This window comes from Geotrypetes seraphini, chromosome 4, assembly GCF_902459505.1.
Source record: "Geotrypetes seraphini chromosome 4, aGeoSer1.1, whole genome shotgun sequence".
Taxonomy (NCBI): domain Eukaryota; kingdom Metazoa; phylum Chordata; class Amphibia; order Gymnophiona; family Dermophiidae; genus Geotrypetes; species Geotrypetes seraphini.
In genome coordinates, this window is record NC_047087.1 from 6,036,516 (window position 1) to 6,061,077 (window position 24,562).

General features: G+C 45.0%; 1 protein-coding gene across 2 annotated transcripts in view; it reads right to left on the reverse strand.

Annotated features, from left to right (window-relative positions):
* HAS3 (hyaluronan synthase 3) overlaps window positions 1-22,557 on the reverse strand; it is a 41,585-nt gene extending 19,028 nt beyond the window's left edge. The window contains exons 1-2 of one of the 2 annotated variants that reach the window (XM_033941071.1): window positions 22,517-22,557; window positions 12,271-12,786 (exon numbers count right to left, since the gene is read on the reverse strand). In XM_033941071.1, coding sequence (XP_033796962.1) covers window positions 12,271-12,786 — 516 coding nt within the window. In that variant the 5' untranslated portion in view covers window positions 22,517-22,557. Of the gene's footprint in view, window positions 1-12,165; window positions 12,787-22,516 lie in introns of both variants that reach the window. The other variant, XM_033941070.1, reaches the window with a different exon arrangement.
* Window positions 22,558-24,562: the final 2,005 nt, after the last annotated feature.

Here is a 24,562-nt window from a genome sequence, read left to right on the forward strand (position 1 = left end):
GGTTATGCAGTAGTCTCTGCCACTTCCCCTTTACTCATGGGCCCTCTGCCCTCTGGCACTTCCGCCCAAGAAGCTGAGCTGTATGCCCTCACTTCTGCCCTTCGCCACTCTGCCTCTCAGTCTTGCAACATCTACACTGACTCCAAATATGCTTTCCTTACCTTGCATGCCCATGGGGCCATCTGGAAACATCGAGGTTTCATTACAGCCTCCGGCCGCCTGATCCATCATGCTCCCCTCATTCTTGACCTCCTTGAGGCTGTTAAATTGCCCTCCCGTGTCGCGGTTATGCACTGTCGTGCCCACCGTCGTGTCACTGATCTCATCTCACGTGGCAATGCCCTTGCCGACCGCACAGCCCGAGCTGCCAGCCTCTGCCCCCCTCCTTCGGCTCCTCTGTACACCATCATTCCTTTTCTGGACTCCCTTACACCCCAATACACTTCTCAGGAACAGACTTGGGCCCGCACTCTTTCGGGCCAGTCTGTCCTGAAAGGGGGGTGGATACAAATATGCGCCAATTCAAGTGCCAATCCAGACCCACACACTGATACTTCAAACACGAGCACAGTGGGTACCCTCATATTCATTCCTCAACATCTGGCCCTCACGATTGTCAAAAGATGCCATGATTTGGCACACTCTGGAGAACCCGCTATGAAAATGACTCTCAAGAGACATTTCTTTATCAATCACCTTGATCAGCTAGTCCGGAATACGGTCCGACAGTGTGTTGTCTGTTCTAGAATAAATTCCCCAATCAGACGACTGCCACCTCCTGGACACCAACCCATTGGAACATATCCGATGCAGGTTCTGTCTGTAGACTTCACCCACATGCCCACTTCCCGTTCCTTCAGTCACCTTCTAGTCTTCACAGACACTCTGACTAGATGGGTTGAAGCCTTCCCTACTCGCACTGAACGCGCCAGAGAAGTAACCCAGCACCTCCTAAACGACATAATTCCGCGCTTTGGTCTTCCTGTTTCTATAGGCAGTGACAACGGCCCTGCTTTCATTGCTGATGTTGTCCAACAAACTGCTCAGGCTCTCCAAATTGAATGGAAGTTACATGCTGCTTACCATCCTGAGAGCTCTGGTCAGGTCGAAAGAATGAACAGAACTCTTAAGACCCTTCTCACGAAACGAATTGAAGAAACCAATCTGTCCTGGCCTGTCCTGCTGCCCTCTGTCCTATTTCAGATTAGATGTACCCCATCTAAACCCACTAAATTGTCCCCATTTGAGCTCATGTTCGGCCGGCCACCACCCATTGTGAACCCAGATCCTGGTTCCTTTGCTACTCTGGGATCAGATATCCTCCAGAGTCAGGTCCAATCTTTAGCTAAGGCCCTTCAAGAGCTCCACAAATGGGTCCTGGAAAGGGCCCCACTACCGATAGCTACACAAGTCCATGGATACATCCCTGGGGATACGGTATGGCTAAAAACTTGGAAGTCAGACCCCCTAAAACCTAGGTGGACAGGCCCTTTCACTATCCTCATTTCTTCCCCTACAGCTGTCAAGGTGTCCGGACACGAAACCTGGTTTCATTACAGCAGAGTCAAGCCTGCTGCTGTATGGCAAGCTACCCCAGGCAAGACAGACCTCCAGCTGAAAATTTCTAAAACCTCAAAATTGCTTTGAACATTTACCACTGTATTTGACAGGTGTTCTGAATATAACCTTTTCATAAGTGTTTGAGTTTTACTGACTGTTTGTGGTTAACTACTGCCCCAATTGAACCTTCTTCTATGTGCATTGAGAGTCACTCTGTGACAAATGGGTTTTCTGTGTATACATTGCCGAATGCTCCTATGTGTTATATCCGACTGCTGTTTTCTTCTTACTGTCTTATGCTTCTTCCTTTTGTATTTGTTTCCTGTTGTGCCAGAAGCTCAGGCACAACCCCTTAAGTCCTGTAAACCATGTCTTTCTGAGGTCCGTAATGGAAATCAGGTAGAAATGGCCCTCCTGTATAGAACCCAATTCCGTTGTCATATTGCTCCCTTATCTGATGTCTGTTCCTATGAGGGAGTCAATTATCGTAAGTGCCGAACCACTGATGGAGTCATATGTTACCAACCCACTAGTATTAAAGATGAAAAATGGGTAGAAGTCCGCATTAATGGGGCTGATGGTCCGCTTGTTAACCAAACTCCCATAGTGGATCCCAGGAAGCCAGTAACTGTGTATTTTGATGCATGTGGGGTTGCTGATAGGGCTGCAGGTCTGGAGAACTCTAAGTATTCTGTTACTTGTGGGTCCCTCAGTTGGCAGAGATATTACTCCACATGTGATAAATACATGTGCCCTTTTATAATCTCTCCACTGTACAGGCAGAGAAAGTATGGTGCCTTTGCCTGTCAATATGACCATCAGATTAAGTGGGCTACTTACCCCCTAACCCACGGAAAAGGCCAGCCGCCCCCAGCTTCTGCTACTCTACGTTTAGGCCCTATGCCTAGCCCAACCTGCCCGATAGGGGCCTGCAACCCAGTTTCCTTCACTATCATGAAACCCCAAAATTGGAATCAGAAATTAGAGTATGTGAAATGGCGTATTGGGTTTAGAATTTCAGGCAAAGGGTCTGACCCAGGTGCAGACCTATACATCCATGTAGTGACCCGACCCCGAGCATCAGTACATCACTCCATTGTATTTCCACAGTTTTATGAAAACATGAAAGTAGACATTGAAATTCCAGCAGTTACTCGAAACTTGTTTATACAGTTTGCTGAGGCTATTGGACAAACCCTTAATATTAGCAATTGTTTTGTTTGTGGTGGCACTAATATGGGTGAGCAATGGCCATGGGAGGCAAAGCAGTTAGACATGTTAAGCTTATCTACACAGAACCTTACTTTTGCTTCCACTCCTCGGCCTCCTCGATGGACTTTGCGGACCTCCATTATTGCCTCTCACTGCCTGCAGCGGATTGATGGTCCCTTCAATGTTCAAGTTGGACACCTCAAATGTACCTCGCTCTGGTCCTTCAATGCCACAACAGCTACCTGGACTCCCTGGCCTGCTAACCTCACCTCCACTCTGCCAGGTAGTCCCCTCCAGAATCTACTCAAAGGTATCTCCTATGATCACTGGCCAGCCCCTGATGGTCGATACTGGCTCTGCGGCTTATTTGCATACTCCTGGTTGCCAGCAAATTGGACTGGAACTTGTGTACTCGGCATGATCCGCCCCAGCTTCTTCCTGTTACCGCTGGCCGATGGTGAACACCTGGGAGCCCCTGTATTCAACACCAGAGGTCGCCAAAAGCGGTCTACTTCCACCAATTCCCTTAAAATAGGTGAATGGGGTGATGACTGGCCTGCAGAACGGATCATTGCTGTTTACGGACCTGCCACATGGGCCGAAGATGGCACCTGGGGCTATCGGACCCCAATCTACATGCTGAACCGCATTATTCGTCTACAAGCTGTACTTGAACTGATAACCAATGAGACTTCCAGAGCTTTGAGTACCATTGGCAGAGCGAATGCTAAAATGCGCACTGCTATTTATCAGAATCGTCTAGCTTTGGACTATTTACTAGCTGCTGAAGGGGGTGTCTGTGGTAAATTCAACCTTTCCAACTGTTGCCTTGAACTTGATGATGATGGTAAAGTGATTGAGGAAGTTGTGGATCGTATCACCAAGCTGGCTCATGTTCCTGTTCAAACCTGGCATGGCCTCAATACAGACTGGTTCTCTGGTTCCCTGGGCTCTTGGTTACCGTCTGGTATGACCCTGAAAACAATTCTGCTGATAACTGCTTTGTCCTCCCTGGTACTATGTTGTCTACCTTGTTTAGTTCCACTGGCTATGAAATTTCTTCACCACACTGTGGACTCTGCTGTCAACCGTTCCACTGCTGAATTGGCCCTTGCCCTCTCCCAGTATCATCCCTTACCCACTGGGGACCCCGACTTTCCTGACCCCTAACTTTATTTTGTCAGGCTTGGCTCCTTAGGTACGCCAGCCTGAAAGGGGGGAATGTAGGGTCATGAAATAGTTAACTGTTGTTTAAAATATTGCTCTGGCCTACATAGCTGAAAACAGTGTTTAATCTATTGAATGCATCTGCCTAAAATGTATGTCCTTGCCCTACCACATTGTAAGCTGAATAGATAAGAGTTTGAGCCATGATGTGCCCTGCCCTTCTGTACATGTAGCCTTTAGACCTGTAAGATTTAGATAAGCAGAGAAATGAGCTAGTTTCCTATAGGACTATAAGTTGTATCCCTGAGCCTATCATAACTGCTGGCTTAGGACCAATAATAATTGTAGAAAGTTGTAGAAGTAACAAATGAAAATTGTAGTTTTTGCATATATTAGTTTGCGAAAAGGGCATAAAAGTCCGTGTATTTCCTGTTTCTGACACTCTAGTAGGCAGGCTATTAACTGCACTAGAGTCCCGGCATGCTGTGAATAAAAAACTCTTGTACTTCTTCACGCCTCTGACTTTGTGTGTCCAAGTGACCTTTCAGTAGAGTCTAGACAAACATGATTTAATGAGATGGAGTCGGTATGAATTCAGTCAAGGGAGCTCTTGCCTCACAAATTTGCTTGACTTCTTTGAAGGTGTGAATAAACATGTGGATAAAGGTGAGATGGTTGATATAGTGCAGGCAATTCTGGTCCTCGAGAGCCGGAGCCAGGTCAGGTTTTCAGGATATCCACAATAAATATGCATGAGATAGATTTGTATCTCAAGGAGGCAGTGCATGCAAATCCATCTCATACATATTCATTGAGGATATCCTGAAAACCTGACCTGGCTCCGGCTCTCGAGGACCATAATTGCCTACCCCTGATATAGTGTATCTAGATCAGGGGTTCCCTAAGTCCATCCTTGAGGGCCAAATTCAGTTGGGTTTTCAGGATTTCCCCAATGAATATGCATTGAAAGCAGTGCATGCACATAGATCTCATGCATATTCATTGGGGAAATCCTGAAAACCCAAGTGGATTCGGCCCTCAAGGAGGGACTTTGGGGACCCCTGATCTAGATTTTCAGAAAGCTTTTGATAAAGTTCCTCATGAGAGGCTTCTGAGAAAATTAAAGAGTCATAGGATAGGTGGCAAAATTCAGTTGTGGATTAGGAATTGGTTATTGGATAGAAAACAGAGGGTAGGGTTAAATGGTCATTTTTCTCAATGGAGGAGAGTAAACAATGGAGTGCCACAGGGGTGCTATTTAACTTATTTATAAATGCTCTAGAAATTGGATTGATGAGTGAGGTGATTAAATTTGCAGATGACACTAAACTGTTCAAAGTTGTTAAAACGCATGCGGATTGTGAAAAATTGCAGGTGGACCTTAGGAAATTGGAAGACTGGGCGTCTAAATAGCAGATGAAATTTAATGTGGACAAATGCAAAGTGATGCACAATGGGAAGAATAACCTGAATCACAGTTACCAGATGCTAAGGTCCAACTTGGGGGTTAGTGCCCAAGATAAGGATCTGGGTATCATCGTAGATAATACGATGAAACCTTCTGCTCAATGTGCAGCGATGGCCAAAAAACAGGATGCTAGGAATTATTAACAAAGGGATGGTTAACAAGACTAAGAATGTCATAATGCCCCTGTATCGCTCTATGGTGGGACCTCATTTGGAGTTTTACATTCATTTATGATCAACTTATCTCAAGAAAGATATAGCGGCACTAGAAAAGGTTCACAGAAGAGCGACCAAGATGGTAAAGGGGATGGAACTCCTCTCATATGAGGAAAGACTAAAATGGTTAGGGCTCTTCAGCTTGGAAAAGAGACGGCTGGGGGAGATATGATTGAAGTCTACAAAATCCTGAGTGGAGTAGAATGGGTAGAAGTGGATTGATTTTTTGCTCTGTCATAAATTACAAAGACTAGGGGACACTCGATGAAGTTACAGGGAACTACTTTTAAAACCAATAGGCAGAAATATTTTTTCACTCGGAGAATAGTTCTGGAACATGTTGCCAGAGGTTGTGGTAAGAGCGGATAGCGTTGGTTTTAAGAAAAGTTTGGACAATTTCCTGGAGGAAAAGTCCATAGTCTGTTATTGAAAAAGACCTGGAGGAAGCCACTGCTTGCCCTGGATCGGTAGCATGGAATGTTGGTACTCTTTGGGATTCTAGAATTTTGTTACTCTCTGGGATTCCGGAATCTTGCTATTCTTTGAGATTCTGTATGGAATGTTGCTACTCCCTGGGTTTTGGCCAGGTACTAGTGACCTGGATTGGCCAACGTGAGAGCGGGCTACTGGGCTTGATGGACTATTGGTCTAACCCAGTAAGGCTATTCTTATGTCCAAATCTGGTACGCCATAACACACCCCCTTGAACTCTGGATGCACAGTGGAGAAAACATCTCACTAGACATCCAGGAAAACGGGTTTGAAAGTTGGCACTTGAACATCCTAGCAATTAGGATGTCCAGGTGCTGAATTAGGTGGTTTGTGGACATCTTAACTGTGTATCTGGATTTTCAAAAGATTTTAGTGGTTAGAACTGCTGTCTCAGCATCCTGAGGTTATAGGTTGAATCCCAGCACTGCTTCTTCACTTAGCCCTCCGTTGGCCCAGGTAGATTGTGAGCCCACTGGGACAGATAGGGAAGATACTTTTAGGACCTGATTACTATTCAAGTGGTACAGTATATAAAAAATATAAATAAAGACAATAATAATAATAAGTTTATATACCGCAGGACCGTAAAGTTCTATGTGGTTTACAATAATTAAAAATGCTACAGATTGAATAAAACTTACAAAACTAAAAGCTCATAACTAAAACCTTAAAGATGAGTTATTGTATAAGATTTGGCAAATCAGCTACCTAAATGCTTCCGGAACAAATATGTTTTTAGGTGTCTCCTAAATTCCTCCTAAGTATTAGTAAGCAAAAGCAATTTTTCCAAATCTTTACCCCATGATGCTGCCTGATACGAAAAAAGATGTTGATGATATTTTTTAAGTTTACATCCTCTACCTGGTGGGGAGACAAAATTCAAGTGTGAGCTTCTCTTGTGTCTTGGTTGAAAAAGAAAAAAGGTCCATTATATATTTAGGAGCTAACCCAAATAAAATAAAAACAGCCAAACTTAAATTTCACAGGTGCCTCCATCGGAAGCCAATGCAGAAGTCGATAAGAAGGTGGGATAGTTTATTGGAGAATCCGGTGGCCCTATCATAAGATACTATTTTATTTGGCATGTCAATGAGGGCAAAGAGTCAAATATCCTCAAAAAATAAAAAGCTGAGTCGCCAGTCAACAAATTACATTTAATTGGAAGAATTGGAGTAGATTAAACTTTAATGGTGGAACTGTTTGTGTCATATATATAAGATGGAAAAAGTATTAGCCATACAGAAAGGACATTTTAATAAATTCAAGGATGTTTGGGGACCATTAACAGATTATTGCAACGAGTAAATAACATTTTTCCCTTAATTATACAATTGCAAATAAGAGGGTGGGGTGGGGGGGTTTCTGGTCTTATATTAATTGTTTGGATTAGTAGAAAAGAATGTATTATATGATATAAGTGATTACATATGATATGGTAAGGGTGGGGGGGATAAAGTTCATTAATTTAAAATGATTGTAACAGAAATTCAAGTGATGTTTTTAAGTTTAAATGTTATTTCTGATTACACTTGTTGTAAGTTGTAAAAATGAATAAAGAATTAAAAAAAAAAAAAAAGAAGGTGTGACACGATCGAATTTCTTCAGCCCAAAGATCAGCCTGACTGACGCATTTTGCACCAATCGCAATGGCTGCATATTCTTCTGAGAAATTGCCAAATAGGCGATATTACAGTAATCTAGTTGGCTTAATATAAGGGATTGTACCAAAATTCTAAACGAAGCTTCCAAAGAGAAAAAAACCCCCTTTCCTGGTCCTTCATAGTCAAACCTTGATCCAGTATTACACCTAGAAGCTTATTAGTACATTGAATAGGATAACTAAGTTTATTGATACACAGTGATGTTTTGGTATCAAACGGGTGTGATGAAGCTACAAAAATGTTGTTTTTTCTGAATTAAGCTTCAGTCTAAAATCAGTCAGCCATTGTTTCTGAGGAAATGAGAAATTCATGATTTAGGAGGCAGTTCCTACTATGGATTAAAAACTGGTTAAAAGATAGAAAGCAGAGAGCAGAGTTAAAAGTCAGAATTCACAACGGAGAAGGGTAAATAGTGGGGTTCCCCACTGCTTTTTAATATATTTATAAATGATGTAGAGAGAATTACATTTGCTGATGACACAAAGTTATTCAAAGATTATTAAATCACAAGAGGACCTTACAAGCCTTGGAGACTGGGCATCCAGATTTCAAATAACATTTAATGTGAGCAAGTGCAAAGTGATTCATGTGGGAAAGAGGAACCCAAACTATAGCTAAATGATGCCCAGGAAAATGATCTAGGTATCATTGTTGAGGATGAGTTGCAGTGATGCGGCAGAGGGAAGGCTGCAAAGCAGCCTCTTCAGAGTGCCACCACTGTTTTTGGAGGCCTCAGAGGTATGTCGGGTCTTACCAGGGTGGGGGTTGCTAAATCGGTGAGTCCGATTTTCTCGGACAATGAAATGATTCAAATCAATTCACTGACGTGAATCAGGCAGCACCACTGGATACCTGGAGAGGTAATGCTGAACACTTGGGGGAGGAGAGGTGTAGGAAAGTGAAAGAATAATGTGGACAATGGAAAAGGGCGATTCTGGTCAGTTGGGAGGAGGTAGGGAAGTGGAGATGATGGACTATAGAGCTAGGGGCTTGGGAAGGGTTGATGCTAGACTATAGAAGGAGGTACGTGGCTGAAGGTTCACCTAAGGCTTTCAGCCGTTAATCAGTTGAGAATGACAAGCTGCCTCATGGTCTCTACCTGCAGCAGCATTTCCAACCGGAAGTCAAAGAGTAGCCCTAAGTTAGTTAGCGTATCGAAGCTGCTGAGAATCAAACACTGGAATTGCTTCCTGTCCACATTCAAACCTAAGTTGCTTTCCTGAAGCCAATCCGAATCCACTTTGAGAAAACAATTTACAGGCATCATCTATAAAGAAATAAAAATCCACTTCAAATTGGCTTAGAGAATAGTATTGCATGCGTTTCAAGGTAGACTTAGGCATCTTAAGTTTTGCTAGGCTGCGCCTTAATGCTGCTTTAGACTTGGCACTGAGGGCTTCCTTGTCCCCCCCTCCCATTTTATGGAATTGTCCCCTTCAGTTCTTCATCTGTTCTTACTGATCCAGGCCTGGGTTTCTCCATCGTATGCAAAGGCTTTACAGAGCGAAATCTTAGCCAGTGGATTAAATGCAGAGCAGAGCCACTGGGAACCCCAAGTTTCTCCCCATCTAGCAAAGAGAACTTAGGGAAGTGCTGTCTGATGACATTTCCTCCATAAATGTACTGAAATGCTAAGATCTGGCCCTCAAATCAAGGGAAAAAGCAAGGCTGGATTTTGCTTTTCTAACCAACAAAAGCATATTTATGATAGAGACCTTCAAGATCATGAGGGGCATAGAGAGGGTGGATAGGGACAGATTCTTCAGACTGAAGGGGACAACAAGTACGAGGGGGCATTCGGAGAAACTGAAGGGAGATAGGTTCAAAACAAATGCAAGGAAGTTTTTTTTCACCCAAAGGATCGTGGACACTTGGAATGCGCTACCGGAGGAAGTGATCAGACAGAGTACGGTACAGGGATTCAAACAGGGATTGGACGGATTCCTGAGGGATAAAGGGATCGTGGGATACTGAGGGAGGAGCTGGGATGTAACACAAGTATAGAAAGCTAACCAGGTAATAAGTATAGAAACCAAACCAGGTCGTGCATGTGCAAGATCGGAGGGTTAGGATTTCGATGGGAAGATAGGACTCAATGGGAAACCAAGGTGGCAAGGGAGCCCCTTCTGGTGATTCAGACAGGTCGTGACCTGTTTGGGCCGCCGCGGGAGCGGACTGCTGGGCAGGATGGACCTATGGTCTGACCCGGCGGAGGCACTGCTTATGTTCTTATGTGCAGTTGATACTATCTGAGCACTGATGAGAGTCATACAAAAGTCAAAGTTCTGTATTTTGAAAGCGTTCACTTTGGCAAAACGTAGGGTTACCACATGGTTCCAGAAAAAAGGACGGATTCAGACATCCAGGTTTTACTTCTACTGATAACAATGGAAGTAAAACCTGGATGCCTCAATCCATCCTCTTTTTTTCTGGAGCCAGATGGTACTAGAAGGATTTGCTGGTAAGTGAAAATAAGAACTTAACAGTTGCCCTACTGGGTTAGACCGAATATCCTGATTTTAACCGACCAATCCAGGTTACGAGCCCCTGGCAAAATCCCAAAAGACAGCTAGATTATTTCCAAGCCACGTCCTCCCAGAGATAAGCAGTGGCTTTCTCCTGGCCTCCCTTATGCCTCCAGACTTTTTTAGAGCCAACTGCTTTTACTTTCTCTGGAAATGAGTTACACCGCTAAATTACCCCTCGCAATAGCGGGTTTTAGCGCAGGCTGACGTGCTGAATGCCTTGCGCTGTTCCCGACACTCAAAGCAGCGCAGAGCATTCAGCACGCCAGCCTGCACGAAAAACCGCTATTGTGAATTTGTAAAAGGGGGGGGGAAGGGGGTAATGAGTGAAAATAATATTTTCCTCTTTATTAAACAAAAAAATCGATCTGCATTTACACATCCTACTTCACTCAGGATCTCTTTCATGTCTCTCCCCTTAACTATTAGCCTTTCTGTTCCCTTAATCATTTTGGTCACTCTTTTATGAACCTTTTCTTATTCTGAAGTATCTGGTTTTGAGATACGGCAGCCGGAATTACATTCAATGTGAGGCAAGACATTTTAAGATTTGCTTTGTTTTCTATTCCTTGCTGTTCCCCTAATGACCAAGGATCAATATTTGGCTAAATCTGGCAGTTCTCTGGACACTTTAAGAACAGGAAGTTGTATTTTTATGGTGCCTTTCTCTGAAGTAAAAATGACCAAGATGTGACACCGTATAGACTACGCAAGATGTTGAGGCCTGAGATTTTACTCTCTCAGACTAACATTCTCCTTTGAAAGTTTAATTTTTTCTTCTGAAACAGAATCTCAATGCAATCTAGACCTCAAAGATTTCAGAACTATCAAAGGAGCACTCAGTGTCCGATCACTAGGGTTCTTATTTTGTAATTATAGCTAAAGAAAGGAAGATGAAGACAGACATTGGGGCAAAAGTGGGAAGAACATGATGCGATCAGAAGGTGGAGAATTGTCCAGGACACAAACGTTTTTGGAGACTTCTTCTAGAATTCCTGCTTTTCTCTCATCCAGTAAGGGCTGTTGAATGCCTACAACAAACCTTTTCCACTCTAGGGCCAGAGCAAGAATATCTTTGAATTGTGGAAATGTCATATTCATTTTATCCCTGAAAAAATTCCCTTCCACCAACAACGACACAGGTGTTTATTGCCTTTGTGGAACCTGCGTGCTGTCTCACATTCTGGCGTCTGTATGATTTACCGTACCCAGCTCTGGCTAATCTACTGCTCCTGAAGAAAACTGGATTATTACAGGTTGTGAAATCCAAGTTGAGCCTTCGAGGGCTCACAGACATCTAGGGAAAGACCTTTTTGGTTCAGAAATTTCATGTATTATTACAACATCAATGTTGCTGGTCCTTTAAGCATCCCACAAGGAAAAAAAGAAGCTTCAGCTGTACCAATGACTACTACTAAATAACCCAACATCTCTGTATGCACCAAGGTCCTATGGGGACCATTGGCCTGACCCAGTAAGGCTATTCTTATGTTCTTATACCTAACCTATCCCAGCTTTCCATTCATGTCTTTTGTGATCCTGCGTGGGGGAAAATGACCTCTGAAATGGCCGCCGCCGCCGCCCCGCCACTGTTCCCTCTAAGCTGAGCAGGAGTCCTCCACCCACAGTCTCACCAATAGAGGGTGCTGTTTTACTGTCACATTTTTCAATTGTGAGGGACAGGCAAGTTCTGCAGGACTCCAGGGAACATACCTGTCCTTAGCGACTGAAAATATTCCACCCCCTAGTGGTAGCAATGTAGCTGGAGGACACCTGCTCAGCTTAGAGGGAACACTTTGTCTGGCCACCCTCTTTTCTACCCCCCCCCCCTTGTGTGTCTTGCCAGAAGCTGACATTGTTCCTACCTGGACATAATCCACAGAGTCGCCCAGAGCTCTGAAGGCCGTGTACATCACCTCTCGCTTGCCACCCCATTTCTGCATGATGCAAGCAAAGTCATAACTTCTCACCACCTCTTGCACCCTCTTCATGCCATCCTGCAGGCTCTGCTCGGTCTCATCTGCCCCCTTCTCATGGTAGTTGCTCTGCCACACATAAGACCCTGTCTTTTCGGAGCCCATGATCTCATTGAAAATGTCCAGCATGTAGGTGTCATCCTGACTGTTGCCATCCACCACCATAACCACCTTGAGGTTAGGGTAAGAGATGCGCTTCACGGAGTACAAACACTTCTTCAGGTAGTCAGGGTCTTCCTGGTAGGCAGCAATGCAGAGTGCCACTGAGCACTGCAGCTTCATCTGACGTCCCTCCAGCCGCATGTGCCGGTGCTCCAGAAAGGCAAAAAGGCTCTGGACAAAGAGGTGGAGGCCCAGGATAGCTCCATACAGTCCAAAAGACAGATAGTGCTTCTCGGTATGAATGAACTGATAGCCGGTGACATAGGCTGCTAGGATTCCCCCCAAGACTAGTGCGGCAAAGAGACTGGTGCCGAAAACACGGAGAGCGGTCTTCAGTTTCACAAGCATCTAAGGGAAGAAAGCAAATTGATTATTAACATTTGTATTTTCCACATAGTGTTCAAGGGGGCAAACGGATGCAGGATGGGGGAGAGGGTTCGGTGCAGGGGGGTTTTGTTTTGAAAGCCTGATTGTACCCCTTCCTGTGCAACATTTGTTGAAAATGAGCAGGTTATAAGACTTTGAGTTAAATTCAATTCTAGCATTTTTAGAATTCAGGCAGAGAGTTTCTTCCCCAAAGAGTTCACAATCTAAGGCAGTGGTCTCAAACTCAAACCCTTTGCAGGGCCGCATTTTGGATTTGTAGGTACTTGGAGGGCCACAGAAAAAATAGTTAATGTCTTATTAAAGAAATGACAATTTTACATGAGGTAAAACTCTTTATAGTTTATAAATCTTCCCCCCACCCCTGAAGGACTGCATGTTCCCCCCTTCTTTGCAGCGTCCTCCAGCTTCTCCCCTGGCCTCCCAGTCTTAGTTTCAGCTAATTACCGCAGCCTGCAGAGAGGATCGCAGTGCTGTAGTGTTCCTTGCAGGCTGCTATCGGCCTTCGCAGCATGTTCCCTCTGCTGCGGTCCCGCCCCCTCCTCTGAGGTCAGGGGCAGGATTGCGGCAGAGGGAACATGCTGCCGAGGACCACGGCAGCCTGCAAGGATCGCTGCAGCACCGGCAATCCTCTCTGCAGGCCGCGGTAATTATCTGAAGGTAAGAGTGGGAGGCCAGGGGGAAGCCAGAGGACACTGCAAAGAGCGAGCAGCACTAGTAGAGGCTGCGGGCCGCAAAATAGTACCTGACGGGCCGCATGTGGCCCCCGGGCCGCGAGTTTGAGACCACTGATCTAAGGGGTACCTAAGGCAGCAGGAGTGATGGTGGGATCTGATCTCCGATTGCCCTGGTTCTCACCACAAGCCCCTTCCTCTTTTCCATGGCATGCGTAACGTCAGCAGTGAGACAGAGCAGCAGGATAAATAAGCAATGAACGCTGCAGGTTCTGAGAGAAGGACACCCTACTGCCACCAACAGTAAATATATGACAAGCTCTTGAAAATACAAGCAACTTGGGTAACCTTTCTATATGCTACCATTGAGGTAGAGAGCCATAAATTATATCACAAGCTTGACTGAGGGGAAGGCAGTGGGCAGACTTTTCTATGACGGAATGGGACAATTTATCGGGGCCATTTCAGCACAGCTGCGATGAATTGTTCCATTACGGGGAGGCTGAGCTTCGTCAGTCCAGCATCCCTCCCTGGTGGCTGGAATAAGGCAACACTCAGAGAAGAGCCATCGAGAGAGATGCAGACACCCCAGCCCCCTCCCCGGTTCCTGTAGAGGGCGGGCATGGCCCCCTCATAGGTGACGAGCAGCAGCTCTGGAATTAGCTTCTCCCCCCATGGCTCAGGCTCCTTGCCAGCCACTGATGCCCACCTCCCAGCCTGCTTCTCCAGGGCTGACTCTCGTGCTCTGGAATTGTCCTGTTCTGAATGTGGAGTTGGTGCTTTAAGCACTGGTTCAGTCCTTCCTGCTCTCACATGGTACATTCCATGGACTTCCTAATGGGGAAACAGGTCCTAGTGTGATCACGGACAGGGAGGAGAGGAACAGGGAAGAATTGGGGAGGGGGGGAAAGGGGGGATTCTCCCCTTCCCAAATGCTGAATCAGGGGCCCCAAATCAGACTGGCACTGTGAATTCTAGTGCTTGTCTGCATGGAATGGGATGCGTTTCATCGTGGGATGATTCAGCTGCAATGAATAGTCCTGGACCCAGTTTCTGACCACATGAAGGCAGTGGCTGAAGAAAGGTGAAGAGGTTGGCAGCTGTCCCACTTACTTCTGAGGGTAAGGAGGTTATAAAAGCAACGGGAGGAAAGGGATTCAGTTGAACTACACACTGCTCATTCACCTACGTCTAGTCTGTATCTGACACTGACCAAGAAAGAAAAGGCCAGAGCTTTAAACATATGGAGTAGGAGAACATTAACCTATCCTCACACAAAAACAACCTGAAAGGTTTTCGATTTAAAGATGCAGACAGTTGATCATTTCTTTTCAAAGGATAGCTCTTCGTGCTTTTTCGTCTTCCCCCCACCCCTCTCCATATATGTTACCTCTTTTGCCTCTAAAACGCAGATTGTAGCTCTATCCTCTGTTTGTTCTTCTTATGTATTGCTCTCAAATTATAATTTTTTATCAATTGTATTTTGCTTAGTAAAACAAGATACTTGAAACAATGAAAGCATTAGATGCCAGCATCAGACCCAGAGCCCAGCCCTGGCATGAAATCATATTACTAGCACTACGACTGCTTATCATTGCTATAGCGCAGCGTTGTACATTAAAACATTCAAGAGACAGTCCCTGATCAGTAGAGCTTAACATGATCTGGTCAACAGACAAACAGGATAAGTAGGAGGATAAGGAGTTTATCAGGCTTTACAAGCGAGTGGGGCTTTTAGCCTAGATTTGAATATTGCCATGGACGGAGCTTGGCGGAATGACTCAGGTAGTTTGTTCCACGCGTGTAGTACAGCAAGAGAGAAGGAACTTAGTCTGGAGTATTCCTGGGCCTGGCTGTAGTTGGGCTTGCAGCATCAAGATCTCCAAGCCAGAGCGCTAGACATTTTTGTCAGGGATTCCTTAGGGTGCTGAGAGACAGAGGGATAACCAGAGAAAAACATAAGCCTGATTTCAGTGGGAAAACATTTCCTATGTGGCAGTTTTCCTCTAGCTCACTCGGAACCAGCCTTCACGAATCTGCATTCAGAGGTATTTCCTCCCCTTGCTTTTCCCCCTCATCTCAAAGCCCCCTGAATGCTCTCCCCACAGCAGCAGCTGAAAGACAAACTCTGGAACAGAGCCTGGGTGCTTGAGCACTGGATTCTGCCAAAATTGGGCCCAGTCCAAGATCTGCAACCAAGCTAATTAGTTAATGAGCTGTAAACAATCCATTAGTGATGTTAATTAGCAGTAGTTTGGATTTAGGCACAGATCCATAATGCTGCGCTTCCCAAAGTGTCTCACAGGCAATTCAAAAGGGGGCATGGCCCAAAATGTAGGCAGGGTGTTATGTGCCTACAAGCCACTGCAGCTGACAGGCACTGGTCCAACTTTACAAAGGTGCAATGGCTGGACATGAACCGACTCTACAGAAAATACAGTCGAGCGTCATGCGACCTGAACAACTGCCCGTCATATCTACTGACAAACGTATCCCCCAAATTTAGAGCTTGCCTCTTGCAATGGATCCAAACAACTCTCACGGAAGGCCAATTCCCACAAGACCTAGGGGAAATCATAATCACCCCAATACTGAAAGATCCCAAAGGACCAATAGACACCCCCTCCAACTACAGACCCATCGCCTCAATTCCATTATATGTTAAACTAATAGAAGGTCTGGTTGCCAAATACCTCACCAACTACCTTGAAGACCACAACCTACTCCACCCAACTTAATCGGGGTTCAGGTCTAACCACAGCACCGAGACACTGCTAGCTTCCCTTCTAGATATAGCCAGACAGCACCTTAGCAAAGGAAAAGGGATGCTGATAATTCAACTCGACCTCTCTGCCGCATTCGACCTGGTCGACCACACCATATTTCTTCAGATATTAGAAGCAATAGGGATCTCAGGCGAAGTATACAACTGGTTTCAAGGATTCCTTAAAACAAGAACATACAGAGTAAAAACAAACGATCTTATATCGGAGCCTTGGACCAACCCCTGCGGAGTACCCCAAGGTTCCCCACTGTCACCCATGATCTTCAATCTTTACATTTCCTCCCTCGGTACCCTGTTAGACAAACTCAAAGTAACTTCATTCAGCTATGCAGACGATATCACCATACTCCTCCCCTTTGACACACAAGACCCCACCAAATCAGGCATCCTGGAAAAAACTCTAGAAGCGGTGGAAAAATGGATGACAGAACATAAACTGAAGCTCAACCCAGATAAAACTAAATTTCTACTGCTTGAAAAGGACAAAACCCCTTCTATAACAGAGCTAGAAATAAAAACCACCAAATATCCCCTACAACCCACTCTCAAACTCCTTGGAGTAACAGTAGACAGAGGTTGCACTCTTCAGGTGCAAATCAACAAAATCACACAAAAAGCTTTCTTCACCATGCGCAACCTTCGCAAAATCAGAAAATTCTTTGAAAAAGAACAATTCAGACTCATAGTTCAATACCTAGTCCTAAGTCTATTGGATTACTGCAATATCCTCTACCTTTCTTGTCCTACTTACCTAATAAAACAACTACAGACCGTGCAGAACACTGCCCTCAGAATGATCTATTCCCTTGGAAAATTTGACCACATCACCAACGCCTTCCTAGACTCACACTGGCTTCCAATACAAGCCCGCATCCAATTCAAACTATACTGTATGTTATTCAAAACCTTAAACGGAACGGCACCCACCCACCTAAACAACCGTCTAAACAGGAACCTCTCAACCAGACAGAGGAGAACCCAATCCCCTTTCTCCTTCCCCCCTTTTAAAGGAACTAAACGCAAAAAGATGTATGACAACTTACTTGCAACACATGCAGCTAAATTGGACCCCTCCATCACCAACCTACTGACAGCATCAACTGACCTCAAGGCTTTCCGCAAAGAAATCAAGACCCTACTATTCAAGAAATTCACCCAAATGTCCTAATCCCTTCCTTTCCCCCTCTCTCCCCCTCTTAGAACCCACTCATCAAAATTGCTTTAGACCTTACGCCTTAATTGTAATTTGTATTTCTCTTCCTGGAAATGTCCAGTTATCGTTCTGATGTAATCCGCTTAGAACTGAAAGATACAGGCGGAATATAAGCCAGTAATGTAATGTAATGTAATGTGCCCAACTTGTACACCAGGTATAAGTTTGGGTGTGGGAATCCACACTATTATCCCGCAAAGGGCATGCAGCCTGCACCACTGTTTACTGTTGATTTTTCCTGGTGCCTAATTCTGAGCCTTTCTTGTCCAGGGAAGGGCAATTTCCATTGGGTTTAGCACTCCCCCAATCGTTTTGACAAGTTGGCTCCAATGGTTTCAATCACTGCCGCTGAGCTACATGTCCTTTCCTGGCTCTAGATCTTTCCAACACTGTGGAAACACACTTGCAAATCCTTCATAACCAACAGATCATGAAGACATGATGGGAAAAAGAAACCCAGAGCAGGTAAAAGGGCTGATGCAGCCTTGGTGACCTCAGGTAAGCCAAGCAGGGATTCTCAGAGCACAGGAGATTACTGTTCAACCTTCCTCTGGACCGACTCCATCCTTTTAATATCTTTTTGAAGGTGTGGCCTCCAGAATTGTACACAATATTCTAAATGAGGTGTCACCAGAGTCTAAGACAGAGACATCAATACCTCCTTTTTCCTACTGGCCATACCTCTCCCTATGCACCCTAGCATCCTTCTAGCTTTTGCAGTCACCTATACAACCTCTTTGTCCACCTTAAGATCATCACATACAATCACACCCAAGTCCCGTTCTTCTGCATTGCATAGAAGTTCTTCACCTCCTAAACTGTACCATTCCTTCTGGTTTTTGCAGCCCAAATGCATGACCTTCCATTTCTTAGCATTAAATTTTAGCTGGCAAATTTCAGACCATTCTTCAAGCTTCACCAGGTCTTTCTTCATGTTATTCACACCATCCGGCGTGTCTACTCTATTGCAGATTTTGGTATCATCCACAAAGAGGCAAATCTTACCTGACAGTCCTTCAGCAATATCGTTTATAAAAATGTTAAAAAGAACAGGCCCAAGAACTGAACCTTGAGGCACACCACTGGTAACATCCCTTTCCTCAGAGTGATCTCCATTGATCACTACCCTCTGTTGCCTTCCACTCAACCAGTTCCTGACCCAGCCCGTCACTTTCGGACCCATCCCAAGGGTGCTCAGTTTATTTATTGGACAACTGTGTGGAACACTGTCGAAGGCTTTGCTAAAATATAAATACACCACATCTAGCGCACATCCTCTATCCAATTCTCTGGTCACCCAGTCAAAGAAATTGATCAGATCTGTCTAACAAGACCTACCTCTAGTGAATCCATGTTGGCTTTGGTCCTGTAATCCACCAGATTCCAGAAATTTCATCATTCTCTGATTTAAAAGCATTTCCATTAATTTACTTACTACAATAGTCAAACTTACTGGCATGTAATTCCCTACTTCTTCCTTACTTCCACTTTTGAGGAGAGGGACCACATCTGCCCTTCTCCAGTACCTCCGGTACCACTCCTGACTCTAGAAACTCATTGAAAAGGTCAGTCAGCGAAGCCATCAGAACTTCCCTAAGTTCCTTCATCACCCTCGGATGTACACCATCCGACCCCATTGCTTTATCTAGCTTTAATTTAACTAGCTCCTCACGAACACAATCCTCTGAAAATCGATCAGGGTCTATTACTCCTCCATCCCTACTCACGTTGGTCCTCTGGGTCCCGCTCAGAACAGAAATATCTGTTAAGCAATTTGGCCTTTTCTTTATCAGCTTCTACATATTTCTCCCCATCACCTTTGAGTCTCACAATGCCACTTTTGCACTTCTTCCTATCACTAAAATATCTACAAAATGTCTTGTCTCCCCGTTTTACCATGTCAGCTATTTTTTCTTCCATTTGTATCTTTGCTTTCCTGACTACTCAACCTGCCTCTCTTAACTTTTCCACATATTTTTGCCAATCTTCCTCTTTATGAAAGCTAACCTCTTATTTCTTACCTTCTCAGCTATTACTTTGGCCTTCTTTTCCTCTTACTTTTACTTACTTGCCTCACAAAAAGGTTTGTCGACCTTACAATCACTCCTTTCAGTTTTGCCCACAGCTTTTCCACTCCTTCCAGACAATAATTCCTTGACATAAACCCCCATCCGAACAAAGTTAGTTGTTTTTTTTTAAAGTCTAGAACCTTTGCTTTTGAATTAGCCCTCACTATATCCATCTTAATATTAAACCGAACCATGCAGTGATCACTGGATGCCAGATGACAACATCAGAAACACATTCTCCGTTTGTAAGCACTAAGTCCAGTATGAACCCATCTCGTGTGGGTTCCATTACCAACTGCTGGAACAGTTCTCCTTGGAGAGATCCAGAATCTCCCTACTTCTAGAAGACCCCACAATAGGGATACCCCAATCATCATCCGGCATGTTAAAATCACCTATTAGCAAGACTTCCCCTTTTTTAGATATATTCGAATGTCTACTATTAAATCTCTATCTACTTCTTCCGTCTGTGAAGGAAGTCTGTGTACCACACCAATGTAAACACATTCACCATTTCCTCTTTCCAAATTGATCCATGGTGCCTCTTCCTTGCCCTGCAGATCCTGCAGTTGTGTGGCTTTAATATGTTCGTTAACTTATAACGCTACTCCTCCTCCTTTTCTTCCTACCCAGTCATGGTTCTCTGTGATGGCCACTATATCCAACTCGGCCTCTACCATCACAGCCAGAACCTTATTCCTTGTTCCCTAAGCCCCATCACGTGTCCTATGATTTTACTCAATATCCCATCCCCATTCAGCCTCTTCCCTATGGAATGCTCTACCATCAGATATGAAGAATCCATGGACAAATTCAAGACCTTCCAGCCATGAAAAAATAAAGACACGTCTCAATTCCCTTCCGGGCCAGAGTAATAATCTCGAACCGCTTTTAAGAAGCTCTTTCCCATTTCACCCCTTTTTTACCTCCTGGTTTCCAGACATTTCCCCCTTTTCCCTTCCATGTTGAGGTATTCAATGGTTTACTTACCTGAGGGCTTGATCACTCTGACCCATCACTTCTAGTTTAAAGCCTTCTTCAGCAGATTTTCCAGCCTGCTTTGATAGATGGATATCATTCCTTGGAAAATTATCCCTTGGTCCAGGAAGCCAAAATGCTCTCGACAACACCATCCACTTAGCCATGCGTTCATCTCCAGGATGCGTGCTTCTCTGACCTGACCGAGGATACCACCTGCACACATGACTGCTTCACCTTCTCTCCCTGGTGTACCTGGCAGTATCATTAGTGCCAATAATATTTAGGCCATTAATATTAGCTCATTAATATTTAAACAAGCACTCCACTCTAGGTGATTCCCTAACCTTGCTGTCCTACATTTGTGAGGTCTGAGCTGTCCTAGTCTTACTTTTTGGTCAGTGCCTGAGCGCTGATTGGCTCAGGTATTGACAGGAAAGTAAGGCTAAACAGCTCAGACCTATCACAAAATGTTGCCACTATCAAGCAACCCCCCCCTGGCAGCAGGAGGAATTGCCTACTCCCTCCTGCTGCCACCATCGTACCCCCAATGACCCCCCTCCCCTTGCCTCCAACACCCCCGCCCCTTACTTTGTTAACAAAGACCGGCTGGAGGGATGCCTCCTACCTCTGGTCAACAGTCCCACCTCTTCAAACAGGCCTTCCCCTCTCTGGTGCATCCTGGGATGTGCTAGGGAGGAATCTAAGGCTCTGATTGGACACCTAATATTGCCTTAGGTGTCTGGACCCAAATGATAAAACTAGAGAGCATAATTTGAAGTTACAGGTAGGTAGATTTAGAAACAATGTTAGGAAATTCTTATTCACGGAGAGGGTGGTAGATGCTTGGAATGCCCTCTCGAGGGAAGTGGTGGAGAGGAAAATGGTGATGGAATTTAAAAAAGCGAGGGATAAAAATAGAGGATCTCTAATTAGAAAATGAAGGATGTAAATTAAAGAACTAAGGCCGGTATTAGTCAGACTTGCACGGTCTGTGTCCCATAAATGGTGATTCCGTGTAGGATGGGCTGGGGTGGGCATCAACGGGAACTCCACTAACTTGGAACAGGAGGATGTTACTGGCCAGACTTTACGGTAGATGTCCTGCAAACAACGGGACGGTTGGATAGGCTGGAGTGGGCTTGGACGGCAACTTCAGCATTTGGAACCCAGGGCAATACCAGGTGGACTTTACAGTCTATGACCCAGAAATATCAAAGAAGAGACAAGTTCATCGAATCATGTATTTTTTAATGAGTATAACTTATGGGCAGACTGGATGGACCGTTCTGCCATCATTGACTATGTTACTATGTAAAGTAGAGGTTATGAGATGGCTTTTGGCTTCCTGTGGGTTTGATTTAAGATCTTAGCAGTAGATTTTTTACTTATTATTTTTGTAATTTCACATGAGAAGGGTCCCTGCGATTTGAGGCGAAAGATCTTTAGGAACTGCTTCAACCAAGCCAAAGAGATTCTGCGTTTTGGACTAAGAGCCAGATTTGCTGGGATGAAATGGTGCTAATGAGTGTGCGGGGGGTGGGGGGGATGGGAAGAGGAAGTTTTGGGGTGCTGCTATTGTTGTGGCATGGATTTATTCAGATGTGGTATAGGAGAGTGAGGGAAAGAGGCAGACAGGATCACATAGTACATGAGGGCAAATAAAGACCCCAACGGTCCATCCACTACAAATACATAATTCAATTGTCTCTTCTTTGATATGTCCAACCTTCAAGTCTGCCACTAACGTCCTCCTGGTCCAAGTCAGTGGAGATCCCACTGATGTCCTCCCCAGCCCATCACCACAAATGGGACACAAACCAAGGGATCTAATTCGCAGTAGCCAGATAAGGGAGCTGGGCGTCGTTCCACCGCAGACCCCCTTCATCCCTGCGACGGTCAGGTTCGGAGTGCTAATTAAGCCCCTCTGGCTGCGATCGGGGGCTGGAAACGAGTCTCCCCCGGGGGTACTCACTGTGCCGCTGCCTCCGTGCTCTCCACTCACGCTTCCTTCCCCATCTCGGGCTAAGGAGGAGGGAGGGAGGGCTAGCTGCTTTTCTAGGGCTGGGCTGGGCTGCAGGAGAAGAGGCGGGGAGAGCCGCCCTTACCTTCACGGGCAGGGGGAGCACCCACGCCCAGCCTGGCAGGAGGGAGGGCACTGCTCCTGGGACTCAGCGGGAGGAACTTTCCAGAAGGGGGATCCCTGGCCCCAAAGTTCAAAAACGCTCCGTTTGAGCAACAAAATAAAGAGATCCGTGGATGCCATGATGTGGCTTGGACAGGGGAAGGGGATAGCCCAGACTTCCTTGCCTGGACTCTGGACCTAGACTTGGACATGACTCTTTCCAGCAGGGCAGAAATTTGGAAGCAGGGGGAGAGTAACAGCACCCCCTAACCCAGTCCTACTCCATTTGCCAAACTAACAGAGCAAATGACATAAAAACATAAGAATAGCCTTACTGGGTCAGACCAATGGTCCATCAGGTCCAGTAGCCTGTTTGCCTGGTGGCCAATCCAGGTCCCTAGTACCTGGCCAAAACCCAAGGAGTAGCAACATTCCATCCAGAATCTCAAAGAATAGCAAGATTCCGGAATCCCAGAGAGTAACAAGATTCCGGAATCCCCAGAGTAGCAACATTCCATCCAGAATCTCAAAGAATAGCAAGATTCTAGAATCCCAAAGAGTAGCAACATTCCATACAGAATCTCAAAGAATAGCAAGATTCCGGAATCCCAGAGAGTAACAAGATTCCGGAATCCCCAGAGTAGCAACATTCCATCCAGAATCTCAAAGAATAGCAAGATTCTAGAATCCCAAAGAGTAGCAACATTCCATACAGAATCTCAAAGAATAGCAAGATTCCGGAATCCCAGAGAGTAACAAGATTCTAGAATCCCAAAGAGTAGCAACATTCCATGCTACCGATCCAAGGCAAGCAGTGGATTCACCCTTGTCTTTCTCAATAACAGACTATGGACTTTTCCTCCAGGAACTTGTCCAAACCTTTCTTAAAACTAGCTATGCTATCTGTTCTTACCACATCCTCTGGTATCGTGTTCCAGACCAATATAAGCCATCAAGTCTGCCTAGAAAGGTTCTTGGGGTTCTTTTCATGTTTTTGTATGTTAATTGTAACCCACATAGATTCTGGTGATATGCAGGATATAAATGTCTTGAAATAAATTAAAATAGCTGCCTCTGGGAAGCAGAGCTGAGATTGTGATGTCATAATGCCTCATTCCACCAATAAGAGCCAACCTCATTGGTGATGTCACAACGGTCTGATTGTCCTATACTGGGCTCACTTTATTACACCGGGCGGTGATTTTCATTTCCTTTTTCCTTTAATTAAGGGGGACGTTATCTACCTGCGCAATAAGAAGAAGAGTTAGTGGTATAATAATAACCCATTTTAACTATGATTATCTTTGTGTTCTATAACTAGGTTTGTTCAAATGTTGTTCCTCACCTGGAACACTCTGAGTGGCTACTGGGTCCACCTAACCCAGTGGCCAATCTACCTGATTTTTAACCCTTTCTTTTCCCCATGAATAAATCTCCTTTATACTAGGAAATCACAGATCTGCTCTTTATCAAATCCGGTGTGTCCTGAGGTCACGGGGCTGTACGCCTTTGGCTCATGGCCAGACTCAAATGGTAGGTAATTTGGAGACACAGACTCTGATAGTTGTGGTCAGGGTTGTAAAAGAACCCAGAAAGTGCTGAGCTGTAGAGCTTTGGTCCCAGAGGAAAAGCCTTTGGGAACTGAACTGCTCACTAAATAATGACTGGGTGTGTTTCGAGAAAATTATGCTCAGCTCGGAAAGTCGGTCAAGTTAAAGGCAGGATGAAGAAGAAATGACACATCACCCAGATGCCATCATCCTGGGGTGTATTGCATAATATTGATGTGAATAGACGCCACCCTCTGCTCTTATTACAAAGAAGTCCATCATCGCCCTGCACTTGTCCAGCACTCCAGCAGGCTCCAATCCTGGGTCTTTCATGTTATGAGGAAGA